Source organism: Anser anser (genome assembly GCF_964211835.1).
Source record: "Anser anser genome assembly, chromosome: 18".
Classification (NCBI taxonomy): Eukaryota; Metazoa; Chordata; class Aves; order Anseriformes; family Anatidae; genus Anser; species Anser anser.
The window spans coordinates 11892655-11911030 of record NC_139739.1 but is presented as its reverse complement, the minus strand read 5'-3'; the positions used below and the strand labels follow the sequence as shown (position 1 = coordinate 11911030).

The window sequence follows — 18376 nt, the reverse complement described above, 5'->3', positions numbered from 1 at the left end:
AAATTTAGCTAAGGTTATCTGAATGAAGATACTTACCTCACTTAATGAGGTTTTGTTTAAGACATTTCTTTTGAGACAGCAGGAACACCTGCCAGTTTTTATGGTTCTTAGATACCTTTGTTAGACTAAATAATAAATGTGTTCGTTCATTTCTTAGTTAGCTGTAGAGTTGCACTGATCTCTGTAAAAGAAAAGGTCCCTGAACATAGAGCTGAAATGCCCATGCCAGTGTTGTATGTACTATTTACAGTTGCTGCTTTAGAAAATGTGTAGCAATTGAATGCTTGGGGGACACACTCCCCAGCCCTTGTTCCAATTATTTACTAGTTTGTAGTAGGCGATAGGAAGCTGACACCCTCAAACTTCTTTAGTTTGAGGAAGGAAATGTTAATCCACAATTGTTCATCCATCTAGGAAGTCTGTGCTAAAGAAATCTGCATGTAACTTTAAGACTCACGCTCCACCCAGTTCTCAGTTAACCTCTCACCTGTTTAAGGCCAATATCATTTCAGTTTTATACTAATTTATTATCCAGCTTACAGTATTTGATGTTATATTTTCTCTGTGGATCTCTTGTCATATGTAACAGAGCTGTGCCACTCAGTCACTCTTCTAAATTGCACTGAAGGAGAAAGCAAACTATCGCAGATATATCTGACACGCTTCACTCTTATTGCTCTTTTCTTTTTGGCTTCTTTGACTATCATACTATTTTTAATGCAGTGATGAACCGTTGGAAGGTTGTTCTGTTTATTCTTGTCTTCACTAATTCCTTCTCTGCAGCACACAGTTACTTTACACAGCCCTATGTACTGTCAGTTTTAAAAGCCTTCTTCAGTTGCCTTCACTTGTCTTGGCTTAGGTGATAGAGACTTGGAGTCTGTGTCAGTTGTAGGCATTTCTCCTTATTTTTCATATTGTGGTCTTGACGTGATGTGAGCAAAAAGTGTTGTATTTCTGAACAGATGCTGTATTTTATCTCCACTAAGTCCATAATCATGCTCTCTCTGCTTTGGAAAGGTATATGAGGTTTTCATATACTTTTGCTGCCTTTGAACTACGAGCTGGTGCTTTTGACATGAGGACCTGATTCAGCATCCCAGAGGAATATATTTTGAAAAACAGGTTATGGCATACTCCTGTTTATTGACAAGTGATGTGTTCATCCTTTAGAGACAAAAAGGTCTGTAGAAAAGGTCACATTCAGCTCTGCATGCTGTGCTCACTAACTTCATGTGGTTGCTTTCTGTGATTTTTGAGTTCTTGTGATTGTTGTGTGAGATTCTCTGTTGATTCCTTTCTGTTTCCTGTGGAAAACAAGCAAACTTTCTGGTTATCTAGTATGTCTTTGTTACAGTGTGCATTTGTGGCTGTATCTGGGCCTTGGAAGTAAAAAATGGCAAAGACTGAAGCGTATCATTAAACTAGCAGGAGCAAATTCTGCTTTTCCAGAGCCCTTTAGAAAGTGTCTGCAGACAGACTGTATGCTCCTATAAGACAATTTCATTCTGTCAGAGCTATCAGCAACAATCTTTGTTCTCAGGTTAAAGGCAATTTTTGAAGTGTTTAAGGTTTAAAAAGTAAAGAGTCTTGAATGTAAGGAAAAGAAATATCTTTTTATTTGGCAGACAACTCGGTGAAATGTGTACCTTATTACTAGGGAGTTGTCATGTCGTGTTCTATGAAAGGTTTGGGCTTGTCTGTGTCATACTGGGCCCACACTTTGACTTGACATTTTAGCCATCCATGCATCCATGTCTTAGTGCAGAACAGCTCCATACTCAGGTGTGGTCTGAATAGGTAGATCACTGGAGGAAGCAGTCCGTCACTTGGGCTGTGAGGCTGACCCTGCCCTTCCTCCTGTGCAGACACAAAGGAGTAAGTCAGGGCTCCAAACCAAAGATTTGCATTCAGTAAGTGATTTAGGGAACTGCTTTCTATCACTTCTCAGCTCTTTCCAAGACAGATCTTTTAAGAGCTGCTGCGTATGTCGGCATAAGGTCAGAGGTGTCATCCTGTGACACTCACTGAATCTTCAGGAAGCTCCCAGACAGGCTCTTTAATAGTATAGATGGGTTTAAGACATAGCATTTATCTCAATTCAAGATATAAATGTCAGCATACGTGTAGTGAATGAATTTGGGACTGAAAGCATTCTCACATAGCTCTGTAGAAATCATAGAATCATAGAATGGTTTGGGTTGGAAGAGACCTTAAAGATCATCTAAATTCAATCCCCCTGCCACAGGCAGGGACACCTCCCACCATACCAGGTGTCCCAAAGCCCCATCCAACGTGGCCTCAATCACTTTCAGGGATTCTTAGCTTCTTTGGACAACGTGTGTCAAGTGCCTCACCACCCTCTGAATAAAGAACTTAATGTCTAATCTAAATCTACCCTTTTTTATGTTTAAAGCCATTCCCCCTTGTCCTATCACTACATTCCCTGACAAAAAGTCCCTCCCCAGCTATCCTGTAGGCCCCCTTTTAGGTACTGGAAAGTTGCTGGAATTCCTGGAGACTTCTTTTCCCCAGGTTGAGCATCCCCAACTCTCTTCCTTCATACGAGAGGTGCTCCAGCAACCTTGATCATCTTCATGGCCCTCCTCTGGACTCCTAGTAGGTCCATGTCCCTCTTGTGCTGGGTGCATGCGCCCAAATTCAGTTTCAAATAAATCTTCAATTGCTAATAATAAGTAGTAGTATAAACATGTAAACACAAATAATAACATTTATAAGTTATCGTAAACGTACTATGAATAATTATACATTCTCGTAAATATCTGATTTGCAATATTAAAAATATATATGTGGTAATCCCCAATTTAGAGAAACAGTTAAGTATTTTTTTTAAATGTGAGGAGGAGAGCGGGAATGTGGTGATGTGAACACTGTAAATGATTTTATTGGTTCTGTCTTCATTTCACATACTCCTTTTTTTTTTAACTCTGTTCTGTTCTTTCCTATAGTTGTTCTCTAACAGAAGGCAACCACTTGAAGAAGTCAGGGAAGAAGAAAAAAAAGATGACCTTACGGTCTTTCACTCCTGCTTATACCAGTGTCCTGATTCCAAGACCCCCTGAAGCAAAAAGGTATATTTGAAGGCAGATTTATGTCATACTTTCCTTGGTGGGACACCAGGGGAATTCACAGCAAAACAGACCCATAATCATATTCATCTCTTTAACTGGTGGACAAGATTAGGTGATCTTTAAGGTCCCTTCCAGCCCAAACCATTCTATGATTCTGTGATGCCTGAGAATTTCATGAGGGTAAGTCAAAATAACCAGTCTTCAGAGACTATTAAATTTCGATTGTAAATGTTTGAATCCTAGTAAGTTACTGAAAACCCTGTGTGGGTGCATGTGAACAAATACACATTGTTTGCCCTTCAGATTTTGATTCAGAAAATTCTGACTTATTTGCATATATGGTATAGCTTTTGAGATAAGGCTTATCTTAAGGAAAGGCTGTAAAAGTTAATATTTAATTTGCCTAGTTTAAAAAAAAAGAAAAAAGGTAGGCCTAGGAAAGAGAGGGAAAAGACAGTACACTATTTTGTTTATTAACCTGTTGCTCACCAAAAGTACCTTTGTATATTCACACTTGCCTGTGGACTAAGTTAAAATGCTAAAGATAATCTTAGTTCAGAAAAAGATCAGCCTGGCATTTTGAACTAACACATTGCCTCTTCTCAGATGCAAAGCCTTAGAAGCTACTGCAGAATCAAAAAAAAAAAAAAAAAGAACCATAAGAATCCAAATCATGAGGTCATAAATCCTGGAACCCTCATAGGTATGAAAGTACTGAGTACATCACAAAGGCAAGTCTGTTGGAGCATTTCCCACCAAAAAATATGCATCAACATTGCAAAAACCTCAAGAGGTGTCTAGAATTCACTGGGACAATAAACAATTTGTTACAGAAATGCCTTTTATCAACAAGAGCTATTATTGTTAGACTATCTACGTAGCAACATGTTGCCAATTTGACTATGTTTTCCTAACTGTAGCATAACACATTTGTTTCTCCACTTTATAGTGAACATCTTTTCCGACAACTGTGTGCCATACACTGGCTTTTGGAAGCTTTGACCCTTGAATCCAACAGTTCGATGCATTCCATATTAACCTGCTGGAATCCAATGTATGTGCATAATGCATAGTAGTCTTTGGAGTAAGGGTTTTGGAATCTTTTGTCCTTTATACCTAGTTGTTTCTCTTATTTCAAGTAATATTTGAGTGAAATGTTATTAATTCCATGCCATGCAGCATAAACAAATTTTGCATTGACATTGCCCCCATGCACTTAGCAGGGAGTTGGACAGTCAAATTAGTAGCACAGCATGAGCCTCTATTATTGCAAGTTGCAGAACTAGCAGAAAATACTGAGTTGACCCAACCAAATTTAGTTGTTTTCTTTCCTACTTTCTTTTGTTAATAATTATGAAAATTAAATACATGTATGCATATTCCTGGAGCCTTCTTTAGAGGGTTATACCAGTGAACTCAACAGGAATTCCGGGAATGTTATAATTACAGAACAAAGCCAGCTATTAGGTGATATTTAGTGGCTGTTTTTATTCTATCAATTATGTTACGATGGTGATGGTACTTCTAACAAAACTGCATTGTGTTGCTTCTGAATTTTTGTGCTGTTAGAAGTAAATAATAATTTAAGTTCTCAGCACTTTTAGTTAATATAACAATGTTGACATAAATTTGTTTTAAATTATTCATGTGTATTTGGTAAAACATTGAACAGTTTATGCTCTGACTTACAGGGCATTGCTCTTCTGTTTTCTCTGTATATTCTCAGTCAAGACAAATTGCATTTATATATAACAAGAGTGGCAGAGTAGCATTATGTAGAATTAGCCTGATAAATTAGACAGGAGAATCAGTCCAGTCCAGCATGTATCATAGATGGGTTTTTCAACCCCTTACATGTGAGGAACGACCAATAGACTGGGATAAGAGGAACAGTTTGTCAATAAACCTCACAAAGACAGGCTGACAGCAGAGTATAAAGACTCTGGATTCATTTCCAGGTTCAAAAGTAGTATTGTCTCTTGTATACTTTCTGCTTTCTGTTGCAGTCTGTAACCACCACTCCTCTTCCTCAAAGTTACTTGAACTGATATGCATACACACGTACTTCATTTTGCAGTAACCATGAAAAATCAGGCTTGCATTTAGATCACATACTGTCTGTCCACACAAAAAGATTTTCAGATGTGGCAAAGGAAGCAAGCTTAGAACACTAATCTGCTTTGTAAAACCTTTGACTGATTAGATCGGGACAGAATGATAAATGAGCCAACCTCAGAAGTGACCTGTTGCTATACCACAGCTGCAAGCGCTGTGGCTTTCACATTTTCCTTTTCAACATGATGTAACATTTAAACTTTTGGACTAGTACAGGTCCTCACTCTGCCAACAGCTTTGAAAAATCAAACTTGTATGACCCTCCTGTCATTTCTATCCATGAAATCTGGCTATACTGGATAAGATTCTTCAGTACTTGCACAGAGGAAGTTGAGAGCATAATCTGACCCAGTACAAGCGTGGTATCTTGCAAAAATGACTTTGCTGTATTTAGGTTCATCTGCACTTGTGACTGTAGCGTAATCACAGCTTATATGTTTACTACATTTCTTAAAAGGAGTTGTAATAAAACAAGGACTCTTGAAATGAGAAACTGATTAAATTGTTTTCACTTAGGGACCCTGGTGGCTGTAAAAAAACAGTGAAAGAAATGGAAGAGGAAAAGTTAGTAGCATTCATGTGGGAGCTCTTTGTTACAAATACAAAGGTAACTTCATTGTTATTTTCTTCCTTGGGAACTAATCTAACTTCTCAAGCATTTTTTTTATTGTTGTTGCCTAATTGAACTTCCTGATACCATATTTTATACTCTGGATCCTGTGAAAGCAGATTGTTTGTCTCTCTGGGTTTTGATGAATAACAGTTTGATGCTAGGTAATAGCAAAAGCAACATGTAGCTATTCTGCAGATTAAAACTGTGGCTTGGCCTTAGAGATAATTACCAATGTGGGAATAATTAAATATTTTGTTAAAACTTATGTAGCCTTTGGCTTGCACTTGCCCCGTTTTCTTTATGAGTTGGGCACCTGGGGATTTCAGACGAGTATCCTGGAAGACCTTGTCCCAGTAAGTTCTAGTCACGATATGTTTGGTTGCCTTTTTACGCAGAATGTAAAGCTCAATTTGAAACAAATTCAAACTAAATTTCTATTTAAAGAAAGCAGGATTCACTTGGCACATTCAAAGCAAAGCCGAGGAAAGGAGAAAAGCAATTCAGATGAAAGCCTTTTAAAAGATAAATAAAGTTATTATCCTAGAGGATGGTAATCTGGTAAGGCAAACATCATTATAAAAACTACAAATGATCTCTAATACTTGGTAGCTGTTTTACTATGATAGTTCATCTTTCTGAAACCACAGCAAGACTTTTCTTTAGCAGTTTCCAAAAAAAACCAAGTGAATGGATGGAAATAAAGTGGGAATGAGTTTGGCTTAGCATAACTAGAAGAGCTCAGTAAGGAACCAGTGGATTCTGGTATTTTCCACTCTAGCACATCTTACATTTTGATATTCAGCAGTTTGCCTAAGATTTTAGTTCCTTGCTTTGCCCCCTGTAAGGCAAATTTAAAGAAGTTTTGTAAAAGGCTTTTAAAGCCCCAGGTGAGGCACTCTTAGAAGTATGAGCTGTTGTTACGTGCAGGCTGTTTGCTCTTGTTATTTGTCAGCACTTGCAGCTTGTACCCTCCTGACATAATAACAAAAATGATTTAATGGAAGATTAAGGTTGCTGTTGGGGAATAAGCAGCAAGAGTTGTGAAACTTCTAAAAGACAAAAATTGTGTTCTTATGCAAATATTCTTTTCACTGTTAGCAAAGTCAGCAAGTCACAGAATTAACAAGGGAGTTTCTAAATAGAGGGCTTTCTGACTTTTCCATATAGTCTTATCTGTTCTCTAAAGTCAGGTCCAAATGAACATGAGCAGAGGAAAACAAAGTGCGTGTCAAGCCTTGTGTGTCTTTTAGCATCCATATTGCTGGGATTATTTTTCTGAAATAACTTTCCTGACTTAATGATAATTTCCTCTCTGTCACTTACACTAATTATTACTTGAACACTGCTTTTCATATTTGGTTTGAAACTTCTAGTGGAATTATTGGGTTTCTCCATGGGTACTTGCTTTATAATGCATGGTGTTCCTATTACCAAACCTGCAGAATTCAATCTGCTTTCAGATCTACATTCCTGACACAGTATTTGCCAGGTTATTGGGTGTAGGGAGGAGACCCAAACATTTATCAAACCATTTTGACCTATTCCTCCATGGACATGAGAAAGTTGCTCTATTACCAACCTTCTCTGCTGCTTCAGTGTTTCTTCAGCAGAGGAATGTCAAAGGAAGATAATAAATTAAAGGAGGACTGATCCAAGAAATCACTGCTTTGTTGAAGTCACTGAAGAAAAATCTTTGAGGTTACAGGAAGGCTAGAAAGACCTACTGCTGTGATTAGTTATGGAAATATGATTCTTGTCAAATTTGCTACAGAAATTTGAAACAAACTTTGCTGTTGACATTTGATGTTGAAAATCCTTTCTATTCTTTTTTTTCTATGTACAGAAATACATGCGGAAAGCACGACACTGTCCACTTAGCAGGAAGACAAACAAGATATCTACTCCAGTCATCTCTCAGCTTAGTAGTCAGTCTTCTCATGGTCAAACCCCTCACAGTAGTGTAAATTCCCTTGTGCTTTGCTCTGAAGACAATGTCAACATGAATGGAGGTTTGTCTGATGTTATGAGTGAGTCAGTGCAAACTAAAGAACAACATCATCTTTTTCCCTGTAAGTTTCTTTTCTTGACTGCCAATATCAAATAGATTTGCTCTCAGCATTACTAGGGAGTACTTAGTTCAAAGACACTGCTAGATGTACAAGTGTATTTCTCTTCAGACTTAGGGAGACTTGTACAGAGTTCCTTACGCCCTCACCGTTAGCAAATTGGTTTAAACACAGTGTAGTCCCATGTGAATATTAAGTAAGAGTTTTAATTAATAGTTAGTTGTAGCAGTTTTATGATCAGACTGTCATCCACATCTATAATATTCAACAGGAGGTAAAAACAGCAAAACCGTTCTGTGGTTTAAACAACTGATCCACTAAATACATGTCTGTTTAACTTAGGGATTTGTTACTCTGTACTCCTCTTACTCATCCATTAGTGATTACCTGTGCTTGATAGACCTGACAGAATAGTTTATCTGCCAGCTCTGCAATGCATTTTAGTACAAAACTAGGTAGTCTTCAGTCTTTTCTTTTCCTCCTAAGTCAAGACCAGAAAAGCACAGGGACAAATCAGAAATAGATTACAAGTCAGTAGCCTTATACCTAGAATTCACAAAGCTTCATGTAACTCATAAAGACAAAATTTTGAGAGTACATACAATTCATGTACCCACATGTAAGCGCATATTAAAAGTGGGAAAGATTCTGTAGTAGGCAGCTAACTAGTAGTCACACCTGAGTGTGCCTCTTAGAGAAATACTTATGTTAAGGAAAAAATTCAAAATGCAGTTGGACAAAAGGCTTTCCATTAATTTAGATGCTGTGGTTTTACTACTGCTGCTGTAGAATGTCTGCTTATACAAGTTTGATTTTTCAAAGCTGTTGGCAGAGTGAGGACCTGTACTAGTCCAAAAGTTTAACTGCTACATCGTGTTGACAAAGGAAAACGTGAAAGCCACAGCGCTTGCAGCTGTGGTATAGCAACAGGTCACTTCTGAGGTTGGCTCATTTATCATTCTGTCCCGATCTAATCAGTCAAAGGTTTTACAAAGCAGATTAGTGTTCTAAGCTTGCTTCCTTTGCCACATCTGAAAATCTTTTTGTGTAAACAGATAATATGTGATCTAAATGTATGAAATGTAAACCTAATTTTTTGTGGCTACTGCAAAAATATACATATATGCAAATCAGTTCACAACATAAGTTTTCTTCACATTGAAAATTAAAACGAGACCTGTATCTGAGAGGTCTTAGCCCCAAGCTCTAAGCTGGATTGTAGCTCCAAAGCTTTTCAGCCAGCAGTTTGGCTTTGAATTCTCAGGCAAAAACTTTTAAAAGAGGACATTGCATATTTGTGCAAAGGTTCATAATTATAAAGCTTGCACCTGTATTTTGGCCTTTTCTTTAGGGTAAATCAATGTCTTTTCAATGGTTTAATCAGTGTTACATCCCTACATAATAGGTATATATTTGTACCCTGTTTCACAGATGTTTAAGATGTAGAAATCAAGGAGGATTGCCAAACTCATACAGCTTGTCTGTGGGAGAGCTGGAGATCATAACCCCAATTGCTGCAAATGCAGTCTAGTGAAATTACTACAGTCTCTGCTGTTTTTCATATTTCTAATTAATGTCTGCCTAGCTCACAGCTATGGAGGTTAATATTTCAAAAATATTATGAATATGGACAAGCTGGAGTATTCATTTCCCCAGTTTTCCTAACTCGGTAATTGGAACAGATTCTAATACTATAAAATGGAAGGCATGGAGATATTCATAGAGTCACAGGCTATCCTGAGTTGGAAGGTATCCAAACATCATCAAGTCCAACTCCTGTCTCCACATGGGATCACCCAGAAATCAAGCCCTATTTCTGAGGGCATTGTCCAAACTCTTCTTGAACCCCGTCAGGCTTGGTACCATGACCACTTCCTTGAGGCCCTCTGTTTCTGTTGGTAGTCAAAAAGAGGACCTATATCTCTGTGGTATTAGCTGTGCTTTGCTTCCTGTTCTCTCTCTCCAAAATCTACCAACTGGGCTGCTAGCAGGACTGACTTGAGACAACTCAGCTCATCTTGGAGAAAACACCAATTGCAGCCACTCCTTAGAACAGCTCTTCTCCCCCAGACAGACATTATCAGCAGCATAGATGGGTTTCAGATATCCACCTATTCTATCTGCCTGTATGGTAACCATAAATAGAAAAGATAATTGGATTCTTTTTAGAAGGGCTTTGGCAATACATACTAAGAACAGAATGGATGAGGTCTGTATGCAGCCTAAGCTCAATTTTGAGCAGAGGCTCCAACCCCATGGGAGTCAACCTTAATATTCAAACTGCTTCTCAGTTCTAGAGCTCTAGGAGGTTCAGTGGTGTAGCCAGCATCTTAGAAGCTTACACACTGACTAGTAAGAGTCACAGGGGAGCCATCGTTTAAACTAGTCAATGGTAGAGCTTTGAGGTTGGCTAGGAGTTTGGCACTCTTGAAACTTACCTTGGCCACAGCTAATATAGGATCTTTATTATAAGCATGTTTCTTAAAATTTTAGTCCATGAGCTGGTGCCAAACAATTTCTAGCATCCATGTCTTACATTTATAAATTCACAGTATGATATTCAAATCTGTACTTTTAACAAGTGGAAGTAGTTTTTGCTGATATTTAATACAGTTAATGTTCAGCAGTCATTTTCTATTACAGTATATGTGGTGCTTCACAAAAATACAGAAAAATGACCTTTTGAAGTTGAGGATTGCAACTTCAAGGTGTTGAATGCTCAGTACAATACCACTTACTACCATGTGGGACATACCAAGCACCTCAAAGGATGACTTAGAATTTGACAGCTAACACTGGGATTTTTAATAAGCGTGTTCGGAGGGAATAATGCACAGAAGATGGCCATCTCAGTGTCTTTCCAGGGGGTTGGCATAAAAGCAGGAATGAAACAGCAGTGGAGAGGAAAATAAAGATGTCAATTTTAAGGAAAACAGTGAGTTAAATTGGCTTTCCAGGTGTTTGGGAGAGGAGAATATAAACATTCACATTACAGTGGAAGGCAGAAAGAGTAGAGACCATTGTTAGTGAGAGAGATCTGCTCAGAGATGGATAGTCTGGAACAAATAGCCAATGAAGGGCTACTTGAGGTCTTAAGTTTTAGCAGATGACTATAAGGAGACGCAAAGATGTAACTGGATACCTGTTGTTTTTAAACGTATTAAATTCCATTTGAAAGAAGAAGGGCAAAGTGATGCTGTAGGCTCAAAAATTCAGAAGACTTGACAATTATGCCAATAGAGTACTAACAGCACAATACAGGAACTGAAGATTGAATTTCTGTGTATTTTGTTTAAATCTTCCAATTTTCTAATGTACTATTTTTATAAGCATCTAATGTAAATAATAATAATAATAATCTGTTATCTCCTACTTGATGGTTGTTTGTTTTTGTTTGTTTTGTTGTTTTTCACAGCTTGAAAGAACAAAGTTTTTGCTTTCAAAAGGGATTAATGATTTGGGTGCCTTTGTATTTGGTTACCTATCTTGAAACCTCTTTTAAAAGTCTGTGTTTTTTAAAGAAACTTAATTTTTTAAAGTACTAAATATTAGGTCTCTGAGGATGTTTCATTTGGGCCAATGTATGTGACATCCCCTCTGCAAGGAGAAGAATGAATACACTGTTGAGTTAGCATGTTTTTACAGATTATTTTTTTTATCAGCCCTGCAGAAGCTGATCCAGATACCACATGGCAACGTGTCAAAAGATGTCCCTGAACAAGAAGATATGGTTGAGAAGACTAGACTGCAGAGGTATGTTACTCAATGTGTTTCTGAATGACTAGGAGAAGCAACTCACCAGGACAGAGCTTAAGCAATTTTTTTCAGAACAGCTGAATTCAGTGTTCAGTGAATTCAAATGATATTAACACTTCCTGGCATGGATGGCAGAATAAACTTACACTAGGCGTGTTCCTTCATTACTCGCTTCTGTGGTGGTTTCTATAGCTGTAAGACCAACACAACAAACTATTCTTATAATTAGACTTTGCTGAAGCATTTTTTTTTCCTTGGAGTAGAGATCAAGAGAAAAATTAATTGTAAACTTTGTACCTGGAGAGCAAGGAACTCCAGCAAGTCTGTCATATTAAGAGTGTTTTATCAGCACCTGTAGGATGTCTCACATTCTGGAGAAGCCATACTGTACACTATTTTAAAACTTGTCTTGTCTTACAGTTTGCTGTTAGTGGCTCAGAAGGATTACAGAGTAAACATGCCATTCATTAAAGAGCAAGAGAGAATAATATTAAGGAATCAGAGGCCCAGAAGGCAGGGATGAGTTTACAAATCTGTTTTTGAAGGACGTTATATGCTGTATAAACTCAGCTCAATGTGTGGAAAAAGTTTGGCATACAAATGTCAGAGAGCATTTTATTATAGTGAGGCCAGAGCAAGCCAGTAAAAACTTGCAGCACAGTTAGTACATTTCAATGCAGTGCAAAAAGACTTTCCTGGAAGAAAGTGACTGGCAGGAAAGTTGGAAACAATCTGAATTTAATATAACTTATAATTTTAATCAAATTATTTTGTAAATTTCATGAATTAAAAACTGTAGATACTAAATTTGGATTTTACTGTGAATGAGATCTCAAAATTGACGTGCATTCACATTGCTGTATGTTGTAAGCAACACAGGTGCTTGTCACAAGATGGTTACCACAAGATGTTAATTCCAAGTTTTTTGTTATTTTACTTGCAGCTGCCATATCAGCTCTTTCATTAAAAGAAAATCTAATTTGCGGGCTGATACGAGGCAAAAGTTCGCAGAAATACGTGAAGAAGCAGCTTGTTGTTTACATGACACCCTAGAGAGCCTTGAGAGGTAAAAAGAGACTCTTTTTGTATATTCTTAAAGGACCCTGCGCCTTGCTTCTCACCAGATTTAGGACTTGTCTTCAGATGTTTTAAAATGCATCTACTGATTTACATAAAAATAAGAATAAAGGCATGGTCTAGAAAACTTCATGACTGTCCACATACAAAAAAATATACTACAGGTTAAGAACTTATGGCAGTGTTTTGGGATATTTCTGAATGACTCTTGTGGAACATAGTTCTGATAAATACGTTGTATATATTTACTTTGAATATCATAGTCCTTTAGACCCTAAGAGAGAATAATAAATTCAGTTCACATATAGTCTGCATGGCTATCTTGTAATTTCATTTCAGAGATCACTGTATTGTTCTTCATCATTACTTTGACTACTCTCATAGTAACAGTTGCAATGACCTCTCTCAAGGCCTTTTCCCAGATCAGTGACATTTCTCCTTTGTGGACCAGCTGAAATCTGTCTTCCTTTTCCTTTCACAGATGAATGTTTCTGGGTGATAGTTGTGCAAATTGTTTTTTCTCAATAAGCAACAGGCCTGAAATCCTTCCTTATGTGGCTGTTCTGCAGGATGTTATAGGCACAGTTTTCTTTCCCCTTTTCTCTTCCTTCTTCTTTCCAACCTTTTGTTCCATTTTGTAGTTAGATTTTTTTGCCCCAGAGATTTCCTTCTTTGGAGCTGGGTTCTTACTTTATTCCCTGAGCAGCTGTTGTGACTGCCTAAGGAACTAATCATTCTGATAGTATTCTTCAGTATGGAAGGACAATTTTACCCTAAATCATTGTGAAGCATTACTGTTTATTTTGTTTGTTTGTTTTTAAGTAGTGGATACCTTACAGAAAGTGGAGCTTTCAATTAAAATTTAAAATTTCAATTTAAGTGTTTTGACTTTGAAGTTTTTCTTACCTCCTAGAGTTGACATAAAACGTAAACAGTTTTTAATATGCTTGTAGAAGAAATAGGAAGTTTTATTAGTGTCCACAGACTCTTCATGCGATGTGTTCTTCACATTCGTTGTTCTCCGCCTTCCTTAGTATCCTCCGAATCAACTGTGAAGAGGAATGGTAAGTTTTCAAGGATGGCTTTAATTTTTTATTTTTTTTGTAGGAGCCAGGAAGAGCGATGCTCTCAAAAATACCAAGCTTTGAAACGATTGAAGTATTTTAAAAAAGACATGGAAAGACTAAGACAGCTGGACATAAGAGCTGAAAGAGAACATGTTGAAGATGAAATAAAATGGTAAGGAGTCACAGAGACCCTCAGATGGTCATGGTCACAGAGCTGTCATTAGTAAAAAATAAAAATAAAAAATTCTCTTTCTACACGCAGATGTGGAATTGCAGAGTGCAAGCTGCATGGAACGTGTTTTTTGGCCTACCCTCTTTTGTTCTCCTTGCTAGTAAGCCTTCTGTCCTTCACATCTAGCAGTAATGAAAAGCCAATTTCTTATCTCAGGCCCAAAATGCAGGTGGCCCAGGAACTCATCAGTCATGAGTTAATGAATAAACCTAGTCTTGGCCTATATAGCAAAACTCTGGTTTTAGTTCTCCAACATATGTTCCAGCTGTCCACTAGATTTAAGTTCTGACATGTAAATAAGCCCTGAAACTGGAATGAATGTGTTTTTGCTTTTATATGCTCAGTTCTGCTACAAAAAGCCTTAACATGGACAGAGCTTCATGAGTATAAAGGAGACTTACACCAGTATAGTTTTTCACTTTTCCCCCATATGAGACTAGTACTATCAGCCAGCTATTCCTTCATATAAAAATCATACTTCCATAGTAAGGAGGCTTGTCTTCCTTAGACTATGCCAGCATAGTTAGATGAGGATACCTTTCTGTTGCCTGTCCTGCAAAGTGCTCATGAGAGAGGTATACGAAGAGTGAAATCTCTGACACAGCTGGTCAACCCCCTTGTGGAGACACTAGGTCATGACAGAGAAATTGCTTTCACCATAGCACTTAATTTCACTTACAACACGGCTGTTTTTTTCCCGTACTCTTGCAAACACTGCCTTGCTAGGAAAGCTGAATCGCAGTAGGAATGCTTTACTATGCTATGCTGTCAGTCTGGTTGTTTTCTCTCTCTCAAGAAGTGAGAAAAATAAAAATAAAATATGAACAGCGTGATATGAGCCTAGTGGCCCTAGCTTCCTTTCTCAAAGAAAATACCTTAATGCATTAATTGGTTATATAAGACCTGCTTGTGACACAGTTCTGGTAACTGGGATAGTAAAGAGTTGGCTAAACAGCCATACCAGCAGTATGCAACTGAGTATAGAAGTGGCTCTATTGAAGACAAGAAGCTATGTTTTCCTTTTTTACTGATTTAAGGAAGAAATTCCTCACCTCTCTCCTGCTGTACCAGTAACGTGCATCCTAAACTGTGGGGAGGCAGCACTTCCTGCTGGTGTGCTGCCAAATCCTCAGCCAGCAAACCCCAGTCATGCACGGTCTGGAAGGGCTTGGAACATCAGTCTTTAGGACTGTCAAAACAGCACTGCAGAATTTACACAGAACATTAAAAAAAAAATGGAAGTCTTTTCACAAGAGTTTTATTTTTATTGTAATGTGTAATTCTCCTTCTGGCTCTCTATACTCAGAATACAATGGTAAAGACTGTTACAGCATGCTCACATCAGTGAGATTTATGTCAGCACATAATGAAGAATGATGTTAACGGGGAGAAAAGGAAGAGTAAAGAAAATCAGAAAGTGTTTCAGAGAAGGCACTGATTGCATTAGAAAATCTGTAGAGGCTAAACATAAATGGGGAAAAGCTGAAGAGGACATATCTAGTAAAAATGGAAACATTGTTTTTTTATTATTATTTGCATTCATAACCAAGTTTGTCATTCAAAATTTAAACGAACGATGAAGAAGCATCTATTTTTATGCCCTGTAAAGGGAGGTAGTGCACAAGTTCTATTAAATAAAGCTCCTTTGCATTATTCAATGGGAATTACACTGCTATTGCATTCCACAAATAACCTTTTTTTTTTTTTAAGCCATGGAGGTGGCAAAGTGGCAGAAGTGTCAGGCAGACCTAGAGTTATCCATCAGATAAGCATTTGTTCCTAGGGCTTCTCTTTTACTGCTGTTCCTCTTTCTGCTAAAGGTTTCCTGTATTGCTGGCCAGACTCCCAGAGTCTGTGAAGAATGACCATTACGTGAAGAAAATCTTAAAGAAACTGGAAAAATTTGGCCTGACTCCTGATTTAAAAATTCATCATGACACCTTTCTTAAGGCTTTGACTAATCTACAGGTGTGGGAACTGTGTTCTCCAGAAATTGCTGCAGCTGTGGAGGTGAGGCAAGTCCAGTTCTTGATTCTCTGTATGATAAGGTTGAGGAAAGCAGACACCTAGGGGTGAAATTCATGCAGTGGAAAGTTACCAGATGAAATCATTTAGGATCTCATTATTGAAGATGGTACTATTCACCTTTTACAAGGCACATTGAACTCTGCAGGAGAAAGCTGTTATGACAAGCACTGGATTATTAATCAGTATAATTCTATTATTATGTCGTTGATTTATTTACTGCCACAGTGAAAGTGAAATCTGTCATAAATTGTTAAGATGCTCGACAAGAAACATTCACTTCTTGTGCCTTGAAGAGGCCTGTCATTCCCAGTAGTTATATCTATGAGCTATTACGCCACTGATTCAGGAATTCTGCAGATATCTTTGTTTTGCTTCAACAACATGTCAAAATAATCTGCTTCTCAAGATCTTAACTTGGGCTCAGCTCTTGTAGTTGTAGAAGCAATTTGCAGAAAGTAAAGACAGAAGAAAGAAACCAGAATACATTTAGAATGTATACTGCTACGTAGTCTAACCAGATCAAAAAAGGCAATGATGCCACCTTCTGTTTTTTGTTCTTATTACATTTCTTTCTTCTCATTTGCAAGACAACAGTAATCTCAGAGGGGCAGCAGGTTACAGTGTGTGTGCATCTTCATTTACTGAGTATACGATGCCTTACAAGAGCAAAGCACCCAATGTGTTGAGATCAGGCTACCTGCATTTTCTTGATGTTTTATGAAAATAGCCATTTTGTTTTGTGCGTATCTTGTCGCTAACCAGAGAGGCAGCCTTATCTTGATGCTCAATATGTGTCTCTGTTGCTTGTTTTTCTTTTTAGATTTATTTCTTTGCTTTTTCTTTCTGTTTCCTTTTCATTTGACCCTTCATGTTAGAGTAGTATTAATAGAGAAAAAGATATAAGCATTGCTGAATCTCCTATCTGCTTATTTATACATCTTTCAAAAATAGCCACTGAGGAGGGAAGACCTTGGTATTCCTTCTGACTGGAATAGATAGAGGAAACTGTAGCATTTTAGGAGCAAGAAGAGCATCAATGAATATAAACTAACACAGATTCCAGATGAAATTTTTATTTAACTCCAGTTTGCTTTAATGTATGTAGTGCTATGTCAGGCAGGAGACAGACATATGTTGAAAAACACAAGAATTGACTTTGAAGGATTCAGGTTATAAATGGCAAGGAAGATTGTAGAGTTTTGCTTTTAATTCATTTTAGAGCAAATCCAGCTGTTCTGAAAATTGCATTAAAATGTTTTGGTGATATAAAGCATTGTACTGTTTGCAGAAATCAGTATGTTTGTTCCATTGTCACAATGATCAATTTTTCCCACATGTTATGTCTTTCTCTTACATATAAAATCAAATGCTCAGGAAATAACCTTTTTCTGTTTCAGTTTGTACGTGAAAGTATTGTGCAGATGCCAGAAGAGGATTTCAGTGAGTGGTTTCAGACAAGAGTAGCCCCTCTCAGTGCACAGGCCTCTACCTTTTAATCAAATGGCCAGATGAGTGTGTTTTCCAGATACAACTGTCTGGATTCAAGCAGAAAACCTACTGTCTGTTGAGATTTGCCTCAAGGAAGGCTGGGGAACAAATTAACTTCAGGAAGTCCTATTGATCACTCTTGCACACCCTGTACAGTGCTCTGCTGGCCGAGGTCAGCCACAGAAAATAAAGGCTCAACACTGTTGCTCCTTCATGTGTGACGTCTTGGACTCACCACCAAACTTTAATCTCACCTAACTTTTTAGGATGAAGACTGAGTTCCTAATCACAGGCCAGGTGGCTTCTTCAAACACTTCTCCAACATTACCTACAGTATAGCAAGCATCTCCTCATTACAGATATACCAGTTGTCATATCTCAATAGCATTGTCTCTGATTGCTCTTCATTTTACCTACTATTTACAAAACATAACCCAAACGTAGGGAGGTTGTAAGCTTTAAGATGATTGGTTTTTGCTCAAATTATTTTCTGAAATCTGGATGTTTTATTTTTCCACTGAGTTTATTTTGTAGTTACTCTGTGATTATGGCTTAATTTCTTGCCTTATTAAAATCACTTGAAAAAACAGGCATCCTTAGGTGCATTTTCCAAGTTTTTACCTGACGATGTGCTTTCTGCTGATTACTTTAGCATATATTTTCCATTACTCTGCTGCATAAGACAGTAGAATGGCACCCCTGAACTCAGAGACAGTGATAATTCAGGAGCTCTGTGAATCTCTTTGGGCTTAACCATCTATTTTGTGGTGGGTCACAGTTGCTGGGTAATAGAATCAATGACCTTCTAAGTTGATGATCTTAATGAGCTGCCTACCTGGCTG

At 37.7% G+C, this 18376-nt stretch overlaps 1 protein-coding gene across 2 annotated transcripts in view; it reads left to right on the top strand.

The window, feature by feature from the left end:
- CCDC60 (coiled-coil domain containing 60) overlaps nt 1-18246 on the top strand; it is a 61802-nt gene extending 43556 nt beyond the window's left edge. The window contains exons 4-12 of one of the 2 annotated variants that reach the window (XM_083803795.1): nt 2970-3092; nt 4042-4146; nt 5724-5814; nt 7664-7775; nt 11549-11639; nt 12586-12708; nt 13827-13958; nt 15839-16028; nt 17444-18246. In XM_083803795.1, the coding sequence (XP_083659921.1) occupies nt 2970-3092; nt 4042-4146; nt 5724-5814; nt 7664-7775; nt 11549-11639; nt 12586-12708; nt 13827-13958; nt 15839-16028; nt 17444-17542 (1066 nt within the window). In that variant the 3' untranslated portion in view covers nt 17543-18246. Of the gene's footprint in view, nt 1-2969; nt 3093-4041; nt 4147-5723; nt 5815-7663; nt 7890-11548; nt 11640-12585; nt 12709-13826; nt 13959-15838; nt 16029-17443 lie in introns of both variants that reach the window. The other variant, XM_083803794.1, reaches the window with a different exon arrangement.
- Nucleotides 18247-18376: the final 130 nt, after the last annotated feature.